Source organism: Macrobrachium nipponense, chromosome 16 (genome assembly GCF_015104395.2).
Source record: "Macrobrachium nipponense isolate FS-2020 chromosome 16, ASM1510439v2, whole genome shotgun sequence".
Taxonomy (NCBI): domain Eukaryota; kingdom Metazoa; phylum Arthropoda; class Malacostraca; order Decapoda; family Palaemonidae; genus Macrobrachium; species Macrobrachium nipponense.
Genome location: NC_087209.1, coordinates 76573055 through 76595698, shown reverse-complemented (window position 1 = coordinate 76595698; position 22644 = coordinate 76573055). Strand labels below are relative to the sequence as shown.

The 22644-nt window shown below is 38.0% G+C and overlaps 1 protein-coding gene across 2 annotated transcripts in view; it reads right to left on the bottom strand.

Annotated features, from left to right (window-relative positions):
- Positions 1-6288, bottom strand: part of LOC135195828 (facilitated trehalose transporter Tret1-like) — a 21623-nt gene extending 15335 nt beyond the window's left edge. Inside the window, exon 1 of one of the 2 annotated variants that reach the window (XM_064222333.1) lies at positions 5875-6288. Coding sequence is in view for 1 of the 2 variants with exons in the window: in XM_064222332.1 (XP_064078402.1) it covers positions 5875-6039 (165 nt within the window). In the remaining variant the exon portion in view is untranslated. The remainder of the gene's footprint in view (positions 1-5874) is intronic. The other variant, XM_064222332.1, reaches the window with a different exon arrangement.
- Between the last annotated feature and the right edge of the window lie 16356 nt (positions 6289-22644).

The following is a 22644-nucleotide window of genomic DNA, read 5'->3' as shown; positions in this document are numbered from 1 at the left end:
TTTTGGGGTTAGGGTTGAAATCAGTGTTTATACCTCCCATAGAGTATGAGGGGTTTTGGGGTTAGGGTTGAAATCAGTGTTTTTACCTCCCATAGAGTATGAGGGGTTTTGGGGTTAGGGTTGGAATCGGGGTTTATACCTCCTATAAGTATGAGGAGTTTTGGGGGTTCAGGGTTGGAAACATGGTTTTCATCCCCGTAGAGTTTTCCGCGGCGCCGAAATGACCGTGGGAACCTGTGAAATTTCACACCTATTTGTTATATTCACACCTTTATGGTCAATTTTCACACTTAAAGGTGTGAAAAGTCATTAAACCTCATTAAAAGGTGTGAAATTTCACACCTAGGTGCTTATCTCCAGGTAGAAAGTGCTTATCTCCAGGTAGAAATATCGACTACCTGGGGATTAGCACCTAGGTGTTAAGGGACAATGGGGTTTTTTCCCCTACTCTGGTGATTTGCCATTCTTCATTTTCCGTAATGCTCTCTTCACTTCTGTGTCCTGTATCTCCCTCACTGGTCCCTCCACCCTCTGTGCTTCCCCCATCTCCTCTATCTCATTTTCAGTATTTAACAGTTGTTCAAAATACTCTCTCCATCTCTTCTTAACATCTTCATCGCCATACAGTATATTTCCATCACTATCCTTGTTGACATCCAATTCGCCCACATACTGTCTCCGCCTTTGCCTCAAGTTTGAAATATTATAGATATCCTTTTCTTTCTCTTGTTCTTAGTCTTTCATTTCACTGCTCTGTATTTCACTTTAATTCCTCCTAATCCTTCCTAATGAGCACCATTCCTTGGAAGCCTGAATTTCAAGTCAATGGCCCCTGTGGGCTTGTTCCATATGACGAAGGTTCATATTCCGAATAATAATAATACCAAGTGACCTAGACTGGCGGCAAGATTCAAGCCGAGCATTCACTTGTTCGTGTGAAACTTGTGCACGACATCAGGTAGGCTAATATTGACAGATCCCTGATAATCAGGGCTATTAGGGATATCTGGTTCACTTTTATGCAAAAGCACCAAAATTGGCCCATGAGTAACTCACATCACGCATTCTCAATTTCTGCTGGGAGCCAGGACTAGGGCCTCGAGGTGTGGTCGTCGAAATGCAAGCTTGAATTTGACCACCATCAAGAGCTTAGTGAGGCACCATCCACGGTGAGTTCTCCACTTTAGATAGCCGCAACTCCCCTAATTGTTAACATATTTGTAGGAAATTTTCAGCAACTGTAGAGATTTTCAGATCTATTGAATAATCATAATATTCGTCCTCTACAGTACATGATAATTTCATTAAAAACATTGATAATTGAGGAATTTATGATTTTTTAAGGTGTAGGAGAACTAGTGGCAACTATTGCATAACATACACAGAATCACGTGTACACTCTTGGTAGCCAAATCAATTTAAGAATATATCTTTTTTTTAATAAGAATAGATCATTATTTTCTTATATACATTGCTGTTGTTGCTCAGACTGATATATTTGCATCAGATATTGGTGGAAATCCTCTCAGACCATCTCACGATGAACATATGCCCTTGTTAAGGATGAGGCCTGGGTGAAGCATACATCTTATCTGTTGAAACAGGAAAAACTTGTGAAACCTCCTGCAGAGATAGGCATATGTCCTCTCAGCAGATGCAGCTTTCTCTTCTGAGAAAGCTGCATCTGTATCCTCAATGCAGCATATCATGGAATTAACAATAAAAGGGACCAAGTTTTTGAACCCTGGACGACCAAGTGTTCTTGGAGCAGATCGGCCACTGCATGCAATAATCAAACTGCTCCAGTGGAAATATATAGACACTCTTGGAGAAGACAAAATGGTAGTCATGATGGATGCGTTGCACATTGAGGATAAAATGCATCTAATCATGGGTAAGCTACTACGGGGTTCTGGTTGGACCACAATCTTATCTCAAGCAGAAGTACTAACTTCTGGACGAGCAAAACCTACTCACATTAAATGCAGAAGGTATGCCCATCAAGTAACTCTCATGGCACTTTATATGCTTAAGCAAGCAGCCTATTCTGACTACAAGGAAACTACAGAATCACCTCAGTAATTTGAGGAGTGGGACAAACATTCACAAACTGCACCACAGTTCATGTTCTGGTCCACTGTCATGGAAGTTGAAATGCTGATGTTAGTTTCGTGCGCTCATTAAGAGAGATTGATTTCAAACTATATGTACAATCTTGTGATGAATTGTGTGGCTGGTTTCATGCATTTGACCATACAAACTATGCTCGTTGGCTTTCAGTTCATGTACGTGATATGATGCAGCTTCCTCACAAGCACCCTGAGGTGTGCGATGAATTCACGACGGGCAATTTTGTGGTGCAGAAAACGGCTAGAAAGTTCAGCCTTATTTCGAAAGATCAAGCTCATGAACAGAGCAACAAGAATCTGCAGGAGCATGGCAGTGCAACAGGACCTGAATGTGCTCGTATTATTAAGGAGTTTGAATCAGTGCAAGACAAACAGCCCCCTTCTACAGGTCACCATGAGGAAGGACATAGCTTACAAGTCATGTTTCAAAGGGATGTGCCATCATTTATCAAAACAGTTGAAAAGATGGGCAATCCTTATCTGAGAGCAAACAAAGAGCTTAATGCTCTCGATACACAAAATATTATGGAGCAGTCAGTTTCCGAATCTCTATGTAATATCAGGGAAGTTTGGAAGAAACTTCATAGAGTATATGTCACTAAGAGACTCGAAAAATATTTAGTACCAGTAACTGATACCATTAAGAGAAATAAGTCCCTGACAACCTCCCTGATCAAACTAAAACAAAAGAAGGCAAAGTCACAGGCCTACAGAAACGTAATATGGCTTTAATCACACAGCTCCTCCCCTCACTCCACTCACGCCCTGATGCAAGTGTAACAGAAATCTTCAAAAATGAGAATGAGCGAGAACCACCAAGCCTAGCAGACAGAGGTATGCTTCGAAGTGGTGTAAAATCAGACATTCTTCAATGTATCCAGGCATCAACAGATCGACCAGAAAGTCATTCTAGAGTCACTGTTGTGGTGTTGGACATGGCAGCAGTTGTCCACATGGCGTTCCCCACAAAATCAAAAACCTACAGTGAGTATGTCATACTACACATTATCCCATATTTCAAAATTCAAATAAAAATGGTATTCATGCTATATGGAATACTTATTCGGATAAAGGTGACCTAAAGTCACAGGCACAACTACGTCGTTGGATAAGTGCTAGAACAAGAATTGGTGATGGAAGCACAAAAATTCCAAGTGACTGGAATGGATTCCTGAAAAATGTTGAAAACAAGAAGAAACTTGTCTTTTGTTTTTTGTTCTTAAGCACTAACATTGTTAAATATGATATGGATGGCAAACTTGTCCTCAGTACTTACCTTGACAAAGTGCTCTCCAATAGATCATATGAACTAGCTCATCTGCGGCCATGCAACCATATTGAAGCTGATACCAGGATCTTTGTTCATTTAGCACAAGCAGCAAAAGAAGGGCACAGTGCAGCATATGTTCGTAGTGTTGATAGTGATATTATAGTATTGGCTGCCCATCATTTCACTACCATTGGTCTCAAAGGGGTTTGGGTAGGTTTTGGCACTGGGAAAAAATATCGAGATATCGCAATTCATCATCTATGTTCAGGTCTTGGACAAGCAACATGTTTGGCACTTCCCTTATTCCATAGCCTCACTGGTTGTGATACAACATCTCACTGTCTTGGACACGGAAAAGTCAGCTTGGGGAGATTGGAATTGCTACTCCAGACCTCACTGACAAATGATCTTGCTCTCATTAACACAGAGAGCCTCATATGAATAAATATGAACACTAAGTTATACTCATGTACAAGAAGTGTGAAATGAAGCAAGACATCAATTATTTACAACCAGGTGCAGGTCTTTGGAGAATGTCCCACCAACCCAGGTGGCACTGTTCCAACGTGTGAAACAGGTACTATTACAAGAAAGCTTTTTTCCGGAGAAAAGCAACTTCCCCTATGCAAAGTATCCCTGACTTCAGTGGTTGGGACTGACAGAAAGATGACAGATTCTCGCGGTTGCTTCATCTGCCTGTTCGGTATTATTGCGTTGCAGTTGTGTCAAGTCCTGTGTAGGACGATGTAAGTGTAACAGAGATAGTGTGAGATGCACCAGCCTATGTTAGTGTGAAGGCGAATGCAATAATAATGGTGGTGAAAGCGACAGGGATTTTGGTCTCTAAAGTGAGTGTTATTATGTTCAGTGAATTTTGGACAATTAATTCAGTTTTACATGAAAATACGTGTATTCATCTACATCACCTTAAGTTATATTGTAAGTTATATTTTAAATACTAAGCATTATTATTATTATTTGTTTGCTTATGGTTTCGAAGTAGTTTAGTTATTGCTAATATTATCTAAAAATTCATGAATGTCTTTCAATATTCAACAGGAAGAATCAAATCGGAAGATTTGTAAACAGACACAAGTCTAGCTATCTTTATCAGTTGCTATGTTAAGAACATTTAACACTTTAGGAGGTATTTTGATTTTCCATTAGTTTAATGAGACTTAAAATAAAAAAAAATGTTAATCGTAACAAAATTTTTTGTTCACTATGAAATTTGTCTTACCAAGTTTGATATGATATGTATAATCCATCTTTCTCTATATATAAATCTGTTAAATGTCCTCCCACTCATTTTTTTTTTTTTTTTTTTGCATATGGCTTCGAAGTAGTTTAGTTACAAGTAATATTTGAAATGCATAAATATCTTACAAGATTCAATTCGAAAAATTGATTCTGAAGTATTGCAAACATTGTTATAAGAGCCAGAATAGTCAATTTATTTTGGTCAGTCGCAATATTTCTGTTTAGAACATTTATCAAATTATGAAGTATTTTAATTTTTCATTAGTTTTATGAGATTAAAGAGTAAAAATGTTTATTGTAACCAACTTTTTTTTTAGTTCATTGTGACAAATTTTGTATCATGTTTTGTTATGATATGTATAATCCATCTATTTTCTTATACAAAAATCGATTAAATATCACTTTTCATTATCCATTATTATATTTTGCTAAACATTATTGATGTAATACATTGGAAGGTCTACAACTGGTGAAGTTGTACGCTTATCAAAACTAATGCCCTATAATTGAAAAATACTGGAATAAATCAAGAGACGACATCTGTTGTTTCATCTCAATATTGCTCAGTCCCCAGGCGCCCTCTGTCTTGGCTCCCGCCAGAAATCAGTAGATTAGCAAATGAGGATGATATGGTCCAAATATGATGCTTTTGCAACAATCTGAACCAAACGCCCTACGTTCTCCCCTGACCGCCTTGAAGGTAATCAGGCATAATCAACATTAAATTTAAAAGTTGCGTCAAGGAACGAAGTCTAGCAGCCGACATGCAATGTATGCCTTAATGACAGCCGCCGTGACGCAGATCTGAACGACCAGACTGGCAGTGGTCGCTTGGCTGCGATCCAGCCAACTGTTGATTCGCAAAATGAATGGGCGAGTAACTTCGCCGCGGAAAGTAGGTCTGTTTGGCACATTAGAAGTGATAGCTTCTTACCAGTATTAATCCATTTTGGCACTGTAAAAATTAACTTATTTTTACTGTACTGAATTGCTGGTGGGAAAATATGTAAATATTACCAGGTAAGAAGTGTATATATTTCAACTAAGTATCCGAGTTTATACACTCACTAACATTGCATTTCGAAACCTAAGATGACAGACTGTATCAGTTAACCCTTGATTCTGATATGCAGAAAAGGATCCCGTTCATAAAAAACCGAAGTCGTGAAAGAAACGATGTAAATCATCCAAGGAAAACGAGAAAGCCCTACCTACCTGAGGGAGGAGTGCTGGCGAGTGTCCCATAGACGCAAGCCTTTCCGTTTCCCCCCTATCCAAAGATTGTTTCGGTCTCGATTTTGCATCTGGACTATCGACAGCTTCATTCGGAAACGCTTCACCTGTCTCCAAGCTCGCGTCATCTCTCTGGGACATTTTCATGTTTTCCGCAGGTTACCTGCCGCTTTCCAGTTCTCTACAGATATTACCGAAAAATAAAAGAGAGAAAAAAAATCCCAGGTAACGAAGTGGTCGTAGCTATATGATTCTACTGACTTGAATGGCGCGACTAATACAGAACTCGGCGGGAGATTTTACTCCTACCCGTGCTGTGATCTCTCGTAGACTGGCTGCTGCTGGTCACTAGCAAAAGTGGCAATCTTGGCCACTGGGTTAGTTTGGCCAGGCACGAGACGCGCCCTGCCAAGGCCCAAGTCATTGCGCAATGCACTCTATAATGAAATTGCGTTTTGCTTATTTCAAAGATATCGTCTTATCAACTTTTCTTCCAGAAAACGACAGATGGTTTACTCCGATGAAATGTATGACACACAAAACAGTTACTTTCATAAGTCGAGCCTCTCGGTACTCCAATTATGGGGACAATTATTATTAAGCAAACCCTTTAGCATCGTAACACCGGTACTACTTGATCACATTGTGCTCCGCTGTTCTCTAGCTTGGAGAAAAAGACAGGGCAAGGTTTTGTTGTCATTTGAACGTTATTACAATAATGTGCAGTAAATGTATCTCGCTGTCGAACTTCTCAGTTCCAGAGATCCTTTGTCCCTCACACCATTGGACTATGGAACAGTCTCCCTGGGGATGTCGTGCATTTGGAACTTGAGAAGTTCAAGCGAGGAGCCAATGCATTACTACACTAATACTATTCTCCTTGCATTTTAATACATTTTTATTGATTTATTAATTTGTTTTTCTTTTTTAATGAGTGATTTATTAATTTATTGATTTATTGATTTATTTTTCTTCATCAATAAGTGATTTATTAATTTATTGATTTATTAATTTATTTTTCTTCTTTAATAAGTGATTTATTAATTTACTGATTTATTAATTTATTTTATTTTTATTAATAAGGTCTCTTCTTTCTGCATTTCCCTTTACTACCTCTTACTTCTTCCTAATGACCACCATTTTTTTTGGAAGTTTGAATTCCTAGTCGGCGGCCCCTGTGGTGGGCTTGTTCTATATGAATAGGTTTCATCTTCTGAATAATAATAATAATAATAATAATAATAATAATAATAATAATATATTGACTGAACACAAACGTGGCGAGTGCAAAGGAAGAGCGCTACCAAATCGCATGAATCATAAACAGTTATTGTTAGTACCTAAGAAGGTACCTGGGTAGGCTGAACACTTTTCATACCAGCATACCTCGTCAAGGATGATTTTTTATATGGAAACAAATGCCGATTTTAGCGTACATGACATTCACATAGGTAAGCTCAGAAGAATGAGACTAAGAGTTTCATGGCCTCACGAACATTCGAGTGCTCGGTCCCTAGCTGTGGAAACTGGTCGCTGCAACAGACGAGGAAGAGAGTCTGTGCGCTTGTGGACAAATACAAAACAAAAAGCAAGTCACTGAAAAGTGCCCGCAGACACTTTGCCCACGAAACCAATCTGGTTTTTGGAGTGTAAGCAACTTGTTACATGAAATGTCAAATTATTATGTGGTATGTAAAAGCATCCATCACATATTGCAAGAGACATAGGAAGAGTTACAAGGAGTTAGTCCATCCGAGGAGACATCGTGTGCTCACTTATCTCAAGGAGCAGGTTTTACTGTTCATTCACAGTGTCCTAGCGACAAGCCTTCTTCAAAGCTTGCTGAAATGAAACAATTGATGATTGTGCATTGTGAGGCCGGGGATCTGTACAGCCTGGTTGCTATGTGATTTTAAGGTGTGTCCGGTTATGTAAGTGTGTTTGTGCATGTAATGATGGGTCCAACTGCCTGACACTGAGGAGAAAGGACACACTCTCCAGAGACAAGCAATAAGGATGGTTTGGAGGACACAGGGTCAAGAAAACCCATCGAAAGGTAGGGCACGTTTAAAAGGGCTTCGGAAAAGTTGCCTTTGAAAAGAGAGAAGTGTAATGTTTATACATTTATTTGACATTAATTATGAGTTCGGGAATCTAATGGATATGTCTCTTTGTTTCAGATGGGTTCATGGCATTATACTAGAGAATGGGATTCTCTAAAAGACTTGATTATTGAAATGCAGTAATTATTAATTTGGGAGTTTAGGAGTGATTACTTAGTCTAATTCAGGAGAATAGAATGACAATTGACAATTTTTTGTGGGTCAGACTTAGTTCTTAATGTGACATCTTTTAATCACTTTGTTCCATATCATGTTCAGCTAGTTTGGGAAATAAAAAGCATATTTTTGTACTTACGAGAATTCATAAGCCTAGCTTGATGTCGTTTGCAGAGAGAGGTAGTCAGGAACTAAAGGTAAGAGAGTTGTCACTTCTTTTAGTTTTGATTAACCAGTGCCGAATGATTAATTTGCTTGGTTATATATGTGAAGAAGTTCCCGCAATGAGATGTATTGTATCTCTTCAGTTCTAGTTTCCATCTATTATTTCTTGTCTGGTTTTCGTTTAACGTACATAGGTTACCGTCTACTTTTGTTATGCTGTCGCTCATATTACGATTGTTCTTTATGTAGTTCTCGGTGCCTGCTTCATTGAATGCGACATGGCCCTCGGCAGGGTTCAGTTCCTGTTAGTCCATTGTTGCCATAGACTTCATACGTAGTGTGTGCATAATTTATCAAATATCAACTATATCATTCAACATTGTCATCTTTATATTTTGTATTTCCTGCAGTGCTTCCTAGTTTTACCAAATTGTTTCATATAAAAAAAATTTTATATTAATTGGACCAAAAAAATATATAATTTCTAAGTATTGAAAATATTGTAATTTTGAATCTGTTATAATTATAGAAGTATTTTCATGTTGTGGCCAATAAATCTATCTATTTATCTGTCTGTCTACCTGTGTCATGAAAGGTGCGCATTCTGTCCAGGAAACTCCCTTAGGTTCCATGCAAGCCTTCAAGTTTCTACTTTAAACCCCGTCCACGCAGTCGAACTTTGCCCGACAGACTTTGTTCGATGTGACGTCAGAAGCGGGAAAAGTCAGAACCTTATCCGCAGTTTATCCGCTTCTGACGTCGCATGGCTTCCACTCGAAAGTCCCGGATGAGGGTCGATTCTGTGTTAGGTAGAAATTTACCTCCATTTCACGCGTAAGTGTTTGTTGATTTTCATGAGCGTTGTTACTATTCATTATGAAATGAGGAGTGAAATCCATGTTCCTCTTATTTCTCCTGTATGTATACCACAAGATTTGCTTTCAGCTTTCGAGAACCTGCCCATCCCCCTGTGAATCTTTGAATATTTGAGCCAAAATATAATTATGCTTTATTGGCACAGTTTTTCTTTAACTTTCTTCAGATGCTGATACACTTGGGGCATCTATATCTTTATGGAAACAGGTTGCTACTACGTTTCTCTAGATTATTCATTCCAAAACTGACAACTGCTTCAGCTATTAACACCTGGCCCTTTTCAATCCAATTTTGTCTGCACTTATACAAAGTAAAGTATGGCTCTATTGTGAACTAGTGCTGACGTGGAAAAGGCCATTGGGTTATGAACCTAAACATTTGGCGGCTTGGAAACCAATAAATTAGAGCAACATAGTAGCAATCTTGTTTATCCTTTCAAGACTTGAGCCTCGAAGGTTAGTAGAATAACTGCAAAGACTGAGTGTTGTCATACAAATATTTATAGATGCCATGTGAATAAACACTTGAGGAAAACAAAATAAAGTTGTGAAAATAATGCCCAAAAAATTATCTTATTTGGATGTCCCGAATGGGGAGTTTTATAATACAAAAAAATGACGAGAGAGAGAGAGAGAGAGAGAGAGAGAGAGAGAGAGAGAGAGAGAGGCTATAGAACAACGTCACAAGAAAAAGTAAGTCGAAGCTGCACTTATCTCTGAAGAGTGGTTGCTGAGTCAGTGAAAAGAAAAAATAGAGCAATAAACTTCATCTCTCTTACAACTTCTTTTAATTACCAAGACATAAATATAGAACAGTTTCGCTGAGGATGCACTTACTCTGAAGTCAGTGGAAAGAGAGATAAAGCACTAAAGTTGAATGCGTTGATACAACAACAACCAGATGCCAATGTCCAGACTCAGGTGTATCGGGGTGTAGTAATCTAGTTGGCAAGACAATCGCCCTAATAGCCTATAGGCCACCAAACGCAAGAGCAACGGTCGACGTGTCAAACAATCGAAAGATTCTGCTAGAAAGAACAAAAGGAGGTGAACGTCCCATGTGATGACGAGGAAAAATATTAATGAATTTATGGCGCCAAAGAACCCCTGTCTAAATACATGGTTGAAACATGACCGAGAAAATCAAGAGAACTAAATGTGTCAAGATCAACGGTCACAACAGTGTCGTAAGTGATCATGACAGATCAGGAGCGCGGGAGGACAATCTGACAGTGCCAAATAATAGCTGCTGTTTGTACGATTAACTGCAAGAATTTGATACAACAGAGACAATGTCGGCACCCTATCAAGGGCCACGTTGCAGACTAAGAAGTACCGCTGGTCATCCGTTTCTTAAAAACAAATGTCGGTTATGTAAGTAATCATTTGTGGCTGGCGATTAGCGTAGAGATTTAAGTTTCAATGTTAGTTCCCTCTTTCTGGTCCTGCTGCGACGCAGATTTTAAGTCATTCTTCAGAGTTATCGAAATTATTCGAAGTCCGATGCAGGAAGACGAAAACAATAAGGGTCAAGGTCCATTATCGGGATTGCTGAAGCAGCCACTTTCGCTTTTTATTCTGTTGATGGTGCATTGTGGGCAGATTTAAAAGCTATGGGTATTTCTACAGAAGCAGTCCGCACGGACGGCAATGAACGTAACCGCGGATACGACATCCACTACTACTCTGGCTACAAAAGGTTGAGAGACTTGAGACTCGAGGGTGATTAGCACTGTTGCCATATTTCCTTAAACACGTTCAAACTTTTCAGGAAAAGGGGTGAGAATTTGGTAGATTTGACATAATTTTTGAGCCGCTCTGCCATTTCCCTCGTATATGGATGATTAAGGGAAGTGACCACTAAGGGTCACAATAATAAGAGTTTTCTCGATTCTGTCACCTCCCTCCATTCGTCGGTACAAGAGCAAAACATGAAGATAAAAACATTATACTACTTGGACCTTGTTGTACATTTTTTGAGTTGCTTGACGTAAAATTTAATTAACACATATATAAACCCTAATTAAATTTTGCATGTGTATGTGTATATTTTTATAATATATATATAATTATTGTATATCTATATATATATATATATATATATATATATATATATAGATGTGTGTGTGTGTGTGTGTGTGTGTGTATATATGTGTGTGTGTGTGTGTGTGTGTGTAGGTATGTATAAGCTTATACGTTAAACGTAAGCATACATACACATACCATATATTACTTTAAAAAGAAGCTACTTGTAAATAAAAGCAAATAGCTGGACAGTACGCTCGTATATGCCCACTCTCAGGATTAACCTTAACCTCGAGGTTAATCCTGTAAATGTACCTTTTTGGATTAGGATTAAATACCTCCTTTGGCAAGATGGGAAACGTGTCAACGCAACGCCATCTTGAATTGAGTCAATTCAAGATGGCGTTGGTCAACGCCGCTAATTGTACGAAAGTCTCAACCTTTCGTAGCTAGAATATAGGGATTGGGGCGTCCAGTGTATTTCGCCGTATTTAGTACTGGCCCCAGGAAGGTTAATTACAGTCGTCCGAATAAATATTACTTAAAATTCTTGTTCAGTTGGTAAAACTGCATAGAAAAGCCGCAACTGCCATAGTCTAGGCCGCCGCGGATAAGTACCCTAGATCTACCAAGCTGGTAATGTATGAGTTATTACCGAGATCTACTTAAACATACTCGATCGATTAAGAAGATTATCGTGATCGTTCGAAGCAAAAAGCTGGCGGCAGGATTAAGAACAGACCTCAGAGAAGTCGGGTGTTAAAAAAATAATGGTAAAAATTATAGCCATCTCGTGGGCTTTTCGGAGATTCCCGTTTCTCTCTCCAGAGAATGGAATGCACACCAAGTCGACATCGGGTACCTATAACAGGTTCGCTTAAGGTAGATTCTTGGGTGAGCCCTATGCCTACGAGACGTTAGTTAGGTGGCCGCTGATTGGCTGGGAGCTGCCTACCTCCCGGTACCAGCCAATCAGCGGCCACCAGACAAACGTCTCGTAAGAATAAGGCTCATCCAAGAATCTACCTTAAGTGAACCAGCTATAGATGCCTGCAATTGTGCCTTCTCCTCTAAAGGAAGGACTCTTCTGAAGGAGTATCTTCTCCCGCGGGAACGGTTATTTGAGTTCGGGAAGGAATCGTGAAATGTCTCACAGATAATAATGATAATATGATAATAATAATTCCTTTATTCAGCTTCAAGGTTACAGTGGGTGTTAACCTAAATTGTAAGAAAATTCTCTAAACACTTCACTACCGTTTATCATCCGATTGTGCAATTGCTGACTTTGTTGATTTCATCAACGAGGGGTTTGTTCCCAGTGGCCTTAAGTGTGGAATTAACAAAATATCACTCCGGCTGAACTCTCTGTGTCTTTTATCAATTGTTGCATTTAGGAATGAACCCGCGGTTGTCGAAGTCCATGCAGACCATGCCATGGTCATTATCATTATCCCACCAGTGACTATGATGATGATAGATTAAGCCAGCCTTATGCTGGTACGGGCTCTTGCACCAGTGACTAGCAAGGGCAATATCTCTATGCATACGTTTTCATTACAGAAATAATGCTTAGCTAAACATTGTTGGGATAATGGTTACATAAAAGCAACAATTGTAAAAGAAATAGAACAGTTGAAAAGCTTTGACCATCAACCCCTCTCTGGTTAAAAGTTAAGTATACCTTAGTTTAACCAGACCACTGAGCTGATTAACAGCTCTCCTAGGGCTGGCCCGAAGGATTAGATATTTTTACGTGGCTAGGAACCAATTGATCACATAGCAACGGGACCTACAGCTTATTGTGGGATCCGAACCACATTATATCGAGAAATGAATTTCTATCACCAGAAATAAATTCGTCTGATTCCGCGTTGGCCGAGCCGAGAATCGAACTTCGGACCACCGGATTGGTAGCCGACGCGAAAACCACTCGTCCAACGAAGAACTACGCCTCCCTGGTAAGCCAGACCACTTCAGCAATGCACAGTTGCGAAATTCAGAGAAAATGATTTACATGACTTGCTGACAGATGCCAATGATGAGACCCTCTCCTCTGTCTTCTGCCTTTCCTTCGCAAGCCATGGCAGCCGCTACTGGTGCCGAAAATAATCCTTGAATGGGATAGTTTTTCGTCGCCCGTAAAAAGGAGTGGACACATTTACCTTGCCCCGTCCTCTGAGGAAGGAAACTGGAGTTTCCATAAATCCCAAAATTTTCTTGTTGTTTCCACCATTGCATCTTAAACATTTGACCTTTTAGGATGTTTTTTTTTTTATCTTGCATATTGCTGAACGTGATTGGTTATGATGCGTTGATTGTTATTATTGAGATTACAATATTCCTTGCAAAGATTATTGTGAATCATTTTACCTGTCAAGAACCTAAGGAAGTTATTTTATTATATTATTATTATTATTATTATTATTATTAGTCAGACTTCTCATCATATCCTCATGAAATTTTGAAAAAAAAAAAACTACCTTTTAATTCCTTGAATATGTAACACTAATGAATATTTATGAAGTAAACCTATTTTCCAGGTCACGAGGTCAAAAAATTGCCAAAATCGTCCAGAACTGTACATGGATGTCTCGGTGAATATATGAAAATCAAACGAAATTCAAATGTCTTTTTGCGTCGTTAGTTTCCAGTAATATCACTTATAATCCTCGAGGAATCCCCTCAGTGGCGGATGACATAACAAATGCAGGCCACTAGACACTTGGCGCCAACCAAGAACTACATACTCTTTAGACTTTGGCGCCAACGACCGTTTTAGACAACAGGACTCTTCACAGTGGCGGTCAGACTGCGATGCGTCACTTTGCGTCATTGTCCAACGGACTATGAAACAATATACACATGCATGTCCTTGGTGAATTCATCGAGCACGAAATTTCAAATGATAAATGGCTTGCAACACAGTAATTGCCATAAACTTCTTCGCTTAGTTTTGACGCAATAACATGAGATTACAAAATAGCCCCAATCTAGCAGTGGGGCTTGTACTGTTGGTTTCTTTTTACTCTCCAGTCACTACTGGTCTCCCACTATTCAGGAGTTGTAATCGTTTGTGCAAAAGACGAATTATTCTTATACGTACCTTGATTCATCTAAATATTATGCATCAAACAACTCCGTCTGTATTGACAGTGGTCCAAAGAAACATATTATTTTCAAACAAAGAATTAATTATGATAATTGTTATTTTGATGTACACACACACACACACACACACATATATATATTATATATAAAATATTAATATATATATATAGATATATACCATGTATATAATTATAGATAGATATATATTATATATAATATATAGTACTATATATATATACTATAATCTATATATTATCCAAGGCAGGAGCAGGCAGTAGAGAATTTGGAGTCCATGGGAAGGCATTCTGTTTATGTCCGATTTATTGAAAAGCCGACGTTTTGTATCGCTTGATACATTTTCCAGGTTGAAAAAACGATTAAAATAATTAATGCTAGTATACATAATGTAAGGATTATACACAACATTTACTTATTAACCCCATATTTACATCTAAAACAGAACAAAGAGAGGAAATTCAACAAGCAAAAGACAGGGGGCACAAGATACCTACCCACATTTGCAGCGCAAAGGAAACTGACAGGAAGGACGAAAAATTGGAAAAGATACAAACAAAAGAACAAAAACATTTTATGCAATGAACAGCTTGTTGATGATGACTGGTGGTTGAGAATAGGAACAGTCAGTTTAATCATTATACCCCAGGAGCGTTAAGGAAAAATATAGGGATTTAGTGAAATAATTAGATAAAAGCTGAAACTTGGTATACACGTAAAGATGTGTGACTTGAACAACATATCTAAAGTCCCTTGGCCTCCCGTGCTTGCGTTAGCCGCCATATTGGAATTCTCTTAAAATTCAAATATCTCGCAAAATAATAGTTTTATATAAAAAAAAAAAATACCACTCAATAAAAGTTGCTCAGAACTTATTGTTTTATAACACTGACTACTATGAGATTCAGGGTCTCTGTAACACGGTTTTTTGGACTTTGCTCCTTGTCAAAGCATCGGATGTAGCTGAAAGTTGACATATGTAAATTTTACAACCACACACAAATTTTGTCAGCATTACCAATAACCTAAACCCAATAGTTTTAATTTTTATAGAGTAAAAATGTTCTAGCCGACGCCATGGCCAATGATTACGAACCAAGAGTCGAAAAACATTCATTACGTAAGCAAAGTAAACACCTTTTGACGTAAAGTTGCCCCGCCCATCCACCAACTCCATCGGCTCTGAAACCCAAAGACTTTATGAATGGCGGAACGATACATAGATGTGGGTGGGGTATCAGTGCTAGCGTAGTAATACTACTGTAGCAGTAGTGCCGCAACAGTATAGCAGTAATATACATGAATTAAACGTTTAGGCCAACTGCTGGGAACCTTGAGGATCATTTAGCACTTTTTACAATTACTCGAGAAATTAGTTTTTATAGCCAAAAGTTAAATTTTCTAATCCAACAATTCCCATGATAGCCTTCAGTGTTATCCTGAATTATAACGAGGCGAAAGTGGGTGGAGCCTCATGAAGTCACCATTCTGACGATAATTATTGGTGAAGGTTTAAAGCCAATATACGGTACCGGCTATTTTTTCTTTTTTTTCAGTAAATAGGTAGATAGCCAATAAATAAAAATTGCTTGACATTGGATATAGCAGTTATCAAATTAAGCTTGTCTACTATGTTTTTTAAAATTACCAACTATTCCCTACATCTTGTCAATCTGATTGTGACCTATAAAGTAGACTGTAATTTCTTAGGAAATTTATTTTGGGAGTTAGACTAATAATCGAAGTGTTTTTGTATTTAATAACATATTTTGTTGGTTTGTTCATTATGACAATTATCAGTGGAGAGGTTCCAGAGTTCATAAAGGTGTACTGCTTTGCTTGTATTTAAATTTGTATGTCATTGTTGCCAGAGGTTTAGCCTTCGTTACGTATAGCCAATCATCCACCGAGAAAGAGGGAAGAAATGCTGTCATGAGTTACGTAACGAGTGCGTTCGAAACCTTTTCTCTGAGTAAGTTGGCCCGTCTTCAAAAAAAGTCACTTTTACATTATAAGTACCAAATTTATCCAGCCTACGTAATGCAGAATACAGTCAAAATTTATGTGTAGATATAATGTGTATTCTGAATAAGCGTTATATTTATGAAATGCATAGATAAAAAGTTATTGCGAAAAAACCGTGTTACAGAGGCCCTGAATCTCATAGTAGGTCATTTTACAAAAATATATAAATTTATATGGAAAAAAAGCGAAACTAATGAAATTTAAGTAATAACTTTATTTTTAAAGACAATATCCACAGAAAATATATCGAAACAAAAGTTGTAGAAAAAACTTTCTCCTTTCGATATATATATATATATATATATCTATATATATATATATAGATATATATATATATAAATTATATATATGTGTGTGTGTGTGTGTGTGTGTGTGTGTGTGTGTGTGTGTGTATACAAGTTTTTGCATATTTAAAAAAATAAGGGAGTTATGAGAGGAAAATAAGCAAAACCCAACAGATTTTTTTGTAATAAAGTCAGCTTAAATTGCGAACATTATGCTGGTATTAAGGACTTATAGTTGCCAATGATAATGCAGATATGTCCATTGTCCAAACTGCTTGGTCATTAGAAGACACTGGACATAATGTAGCAGAAGGGGTTGATGACACAGACTTGTTTATACTTCTTGCATCACTTTCCAAGTCATCCACGGAAATTCGTGTCATTAAACCATAAAGCTCATAATCCCAACAGGACGTAAGATATTAGCAAACTTCAAGCTAATCTGGGACATCTTCGGCAACATCTACTGTCTGTAATTGATAAACCACCAGCATCTGAAGAAGAAGTGGCCAAAGCTGGCGAAGTTTTCCTCCTTTCTGTGTATGGAGCTAACAAAACTCAAACCTCGGATAGGTAGTATCGCTTTTATGCATACAAGAGAACAGTAGCAAAGATGTCACTCAAGTCTGACTTTCAGCTATCCACATTGCCACCAAGAGGTGATGCAGCTCGTCTGCACTCGTTTAGGATGTTCTTACAAGTGCAAAATTGACACGGTAATCATCTTTCTCCAAGCGAATGGGGAGAGGAAGTTGCGGAACCGGACTGAAACCAATTTCTTCAATCAAACCTCCAGCTCCTGATGACCTGTTATATTTAGTTTTGTTTGTTTGTTTGTGTGGTGTTTTTACGTTGCATGGAACCAGTGGTTATTCAGCAACGGGAGCAACGGCTTTACGTGACTTCCGAACCACGTCGAGAGTGAACTTCTATCACCAGAAATACACATCTCTCACTCCTCAATGGAATGGCCGAGAATCGAACCCGCGATCACCGAGGTGGGACGCAAACACAATACCAACCACGCCACTGAGGCGTTTTGTTATATTTAGTGAGCCGTAACTGTCGCAAAGGTTGCCGTCATCAATGTGTCTATGAGGGCTGGTTTCTCGTGCTCATCCACGTGTGGCCAGTGCCGTGGACCTGGATGTGAAAATTCGCTACCATTTCAAGAGGAGGATGCTGAAGAAGGCCATGAGTCGATAGAAATTTGATTTTGAAGCACGTGTGTTTGCTCTGAGTGGGGGATGTTCAGATCTATTCAAACCTTCATTACTTTCTCTGTATGACATTTATTGCATGGAAATTTAAAGAAAACATGCTGCTATTTTTCTTGTGTTTATGTTTCTATGTTTATATTAATGTACAAATAATAATTTGTCATTGCAATTGAAAGGATTTTTTCTTTGTAGTTTGTTGGTGTATATATATACATCAAAATACGGTATGTATCATAATTTCTACACAAAAGATTTGTCCGAGATAGTTCATTATTATAAAGATCTTGTTTTTCAGGCACCCTATTTGATTCTGAAAAAAAAGCTAATTTGCAAAAGTTCGTTTCACTGTAATTTCCAATATCATTATTAAAAGAACATAATGTTGTATATAAAGACATTGTTGATCAGTAATTTAGCAGAATGTTTGCAATTTAAGCTTATTATTTTATCACAAAAAATTTGTTGGATTTTGTATGTGTGACCCTTTGGGTTTCTGTTTATTTTCCCCCCTCATAACTTCCTTATCTTTTAAAATATGCATAAACTTGTGTATATATTTCGAAAGGAGAAAGTTTGTTCTACAACTTTTGTTTCGATACATTTTTTTTATACAGGCCACCATTTCTGCAGAAATTGTCTTTGAAAATAAAGTTATTACTTAAATTTCATTAGTTTTCTTTTTTTCATATAAATTTACATATTTCTGTGAAATGACCTAGTCAGTGTTATAAAACAATAAGTGCTGAACAACTTTTATTGAGTGGTATTTTCTTTATAAAACAATTATCTGACGAGATATTTGAATTTTAAGAGAATTCCAATATGGCGACCATTTTCCACTATGGCGGCTGACCCAAGCACGGGAGGCCATGGGACTTTTGATATGTTGTTCAAGTCACAAATCTCTACATGTGTGCCAAGTTTCAGCTTTTATCTAATTTTTTCACATCAAAACCCTAAAGTGGGCTATTATGGATTCGAGGGTACTACTTAGTTCCTCGGTACTTCGTGCTCGTCCCACTATACTAAAATCTTTAGCGTCTATATGAGTTATACATGTTTTTCTGTGATTCCTTATATTCGACTGTTCGGGATTTGATAGGCGGGTTCCCGGTTTGTAACTGACTCCCTGATGAGAAGAGGTTCGGACTTCAGCTGCCTCTTGGTAAATACGACGTATGTGTCCATATTAAATATGGGACAAGTATATTTATAAATGACATTGGATGCAAAGAAGGGGCTAATCTTATCCTTGAAATGGAACTGGGATCCAATAGTTTCTGATTGTAACTGTTAAACTGGAAAGCCTGTTAAACCTGGTAATAAAATTTCGTTAACAAGTTATTTGTAATTTTTCACATGGAAGGAAAAATTGAATCTCCTTCCAAGGCTGCATTAGAATCGGTGGCATTTCATTGTAATGTTATACTGTATATACATGTGTGGTGTTATTTCTCGGTTTTTGGTGTTAATATTAATCAACAAGATACACGACGAATTTAAACATTCCTTTTATGTTCGAGTTCACTGGAATTTTAGCGAGCTCCAATGATAGCAACACAATACAAATATATATAATATATAATATCTATATATATATATATATCTAATAGTATATATATATATATATATACGTATACATATGTGTGTATAGTGTGAGTGTGTGTGTGTATTTATACCCTTGGGGAGGTAAGGTTACCTCGATAAGACCCTCCAGTTTTGACTATATCCGTTTGGACGTAGTCAGGTGCGCTCTCTCTCTCTCTCTCTCTCTCTCTCTCTCTCTCTCTCTCTCTCTCTCTCTCTGTAACCGACAATGACCAACCGGCAACTGAAAAAGTAATTGCTGAATAGGTCAAGGACTATATTAGATTTAATGAAACGTGCTCACAGCCAAGGTCTCCACATTGTTCCTTCTCAAGGTCTAAAGATTTCTTTAGACCTTGAAGAATACCAGGTCAGACGCTTCCGACCAAAATAAGGACAATCTCGCGCATGACGTCACGAGGCTGCATCTGGCCGAGGTTCAGGTAAAAAAATGTCATCAGTCAGTATTTGACTTCACCAGAGTGAAGAACAAAGAAGCTCTCTTAGACCAGATTCAATCCTTTAATTCAGCAGTACCTGAAGATTAACGGGGACCTCTCTCACCCAAGGTCGTGACAGAGAGAGAGATAATGTGTGTGGGCAAATAATTCCCATAGTGACCCTTAATTTTATTGTTTTCTTGGTTTTCTTTTATGGCCACATACCAGTAACGTCACAAATATACGCAGTAACGCTGAGACGGTCTGACCTGGTTTGTATTCTTTAGACCTTGGTTCCTCCTCATCCGTTTCTGCTAGTCGACCGGTTTTTTTAAGACCTTGGTTCCTTCTCATCCGTTTCGGCAGTCGAACGCCGACCTGTCATTTTACCAGCTGACACCTCCTGTCACTGAGTTTTAAAAGTGTGGTCCGCGGACTCCCAAGGGCTCTGTAGGATAATTTGGTCATCGGTATCAAATAAATTTTAGGCCAAGACGTAGCTCAAAAACATTTCTGGCCAACGTCCTGAATTCCTATTTTTGTACCACCAAATCCTCTTGGCTTCTGACAATGGTGCTTGTCAGATTAGGATGGGTGCAATTAATTAACAACTTTGTAGAAGGCAGAGGTATTTATGAGCAGGCAAAAATATACTGACTGATGCCCGGCCGCCAGGATGGGGGCGGGCGAGTGGGACTAGGGAGCATCAGGAGAGTAGAGTCACTTTTCTGGCCCACCTCTCTCTCTCTCTCTCTCTCTCTCTGCTCTCCTCTCTTCGTCTCTCTCTCTCTCTCTCTCTCTCTCTCTCTCTCTCTACACTTAAAGCGCATTCTGTGTCGAACCCGAGAAGCTTTGCTGTTAAGTGCACTAAAATTTGTATGCAAAATTAATAATGTTGTGAATGTTATTTTAAGTAAAATATAAACATTTGTGTTGAAGATAAGCCATTGATAAATAATTCAGTAGTAATTTTAGTACTAAATATTATACTATGAAAACACTTTTAAACCCAAGACGGAAATTATCATCATAAGGGGTCCGCTACATGAGTAATTCTAATAAAAGGGGTCCGCTATACAAGAAAATTTAAGAAACACTGGTCTAATATTATCTTCCCTACCCTTTCCTCTGGTCTTCCCGTTTTCCCTTTGCTATCGTCAACGTCTTTCCGACGTCCCTCGCCCTTGCATCCTTTTTCTCTCCTATACTTCCCTCGGTTCTCTTTTATCACATTTCCACTTTAGCTGTACTATGTCATTTTGCAGTTTCCTATTCAATTCCTTCTTCCTCTCTCAACTTTCCTTTCCCTCTGGTCTTTTCGTTACTTTTCCTTTCATGATCCAGTATAGTGTCGAGTCTTATAATGATTTGAGAATATTTTTGCTTAATCTACTTTAGTCTAATCTAACTTCCAAGGTCTTAAGATAAACACATAAGTATCCATTTAACCATAGATATATCTATGGTTTCAAGGGTAATTTTGCAAACTTCAGTTCATTAAAAATCTGGGATAGTGGAACTTATTGATAAGAAAAGTCTGTACTGACAGGAATGTTAAACAGGAAAAAGAAAATTAAGAAAGCAGAATATCTACGATGTTTCATATGATATTCGTATTTCCATGACGCTTCCGTAACTACCTTTTCCTGGGAATAATAAGCAACTGCATATTGGTATTGTGAATCAAGCAACACTTAGCAAGAGTAACAAATCTGAAAGGCGCGATAAATGAATATTGAAGTCGATGAATGCAATCTCCATTCAGATTTTTCCTACGTCTAATATCTTACGCGTCATTCATTTTTCTAAGTGGCACAGTTTCATTCGTATATTTCTATTCGTCACTGAAAAAGAATGTATCAATTAAAGAGCGAAGTAACAGTAACAAAAGAAATTAGTCTACCCTGAATTATAAATACGATAGAAAACGGTATTATTTCAAAAGACACGAGACAAAGAGCTTTGCTAGATATATTATTGTAAAGATGTGAATTCATCTATTCCTATCTCAGAGAACAGGTAATATTACTGAAAACACCAAAACCAATAACGGTAATGAAAATAGACACCCTTATAATATAGGACCTCAAAAGGCGTAGGCTACCGCCCTATTTCTTCAAATTACTAGACCTGCTATACAAGATTCTCATTTAATCATAATAAATCATTCCACATTTTTATCTTCATTCTATGTTTTCTTTGCGAACCATGGTTATTTTGCCCCATTTAATTCCATGTAGTTAATATAAGTCAGGTAGAGGCCAAGTACAAGGATTCAATTTTATGCTAGCGCAGGCCTCTCCTGCAGGGGTAGTCAATCATCGTAGATAAGTGTTGAAGGGTAGGTATAGAAGGGTCTAGTGTGGACCTCTTGATTCGTCCTCGGTCTTCGGATGAAGTAGCCAACAAAATCATGACTAAAGCATGCAAATACTACATAAACTCTCTCTCTCTCTCTCTTTGTGTGTGTGTGTGTGTGTGGTGGATGGATGAAATCAAGGCCAAATAAAATGTCCCTCCTGACCGTGAACTATTTCGGCCACTTGGCCGAGATAATTAGAACTCTCAAATGCCTCTCCAAGCAAAACATCTGTTTGTACCAAGTTTACAGTATTTGTTTAATTTTACTTACATTCTTATTCTTACCTGAACTGAACTGCTTTTCGCAGATAATTATGTAACAACAAAGTGAGTATTTTTGTCGCAGAATGTATGATTAAGGTTGT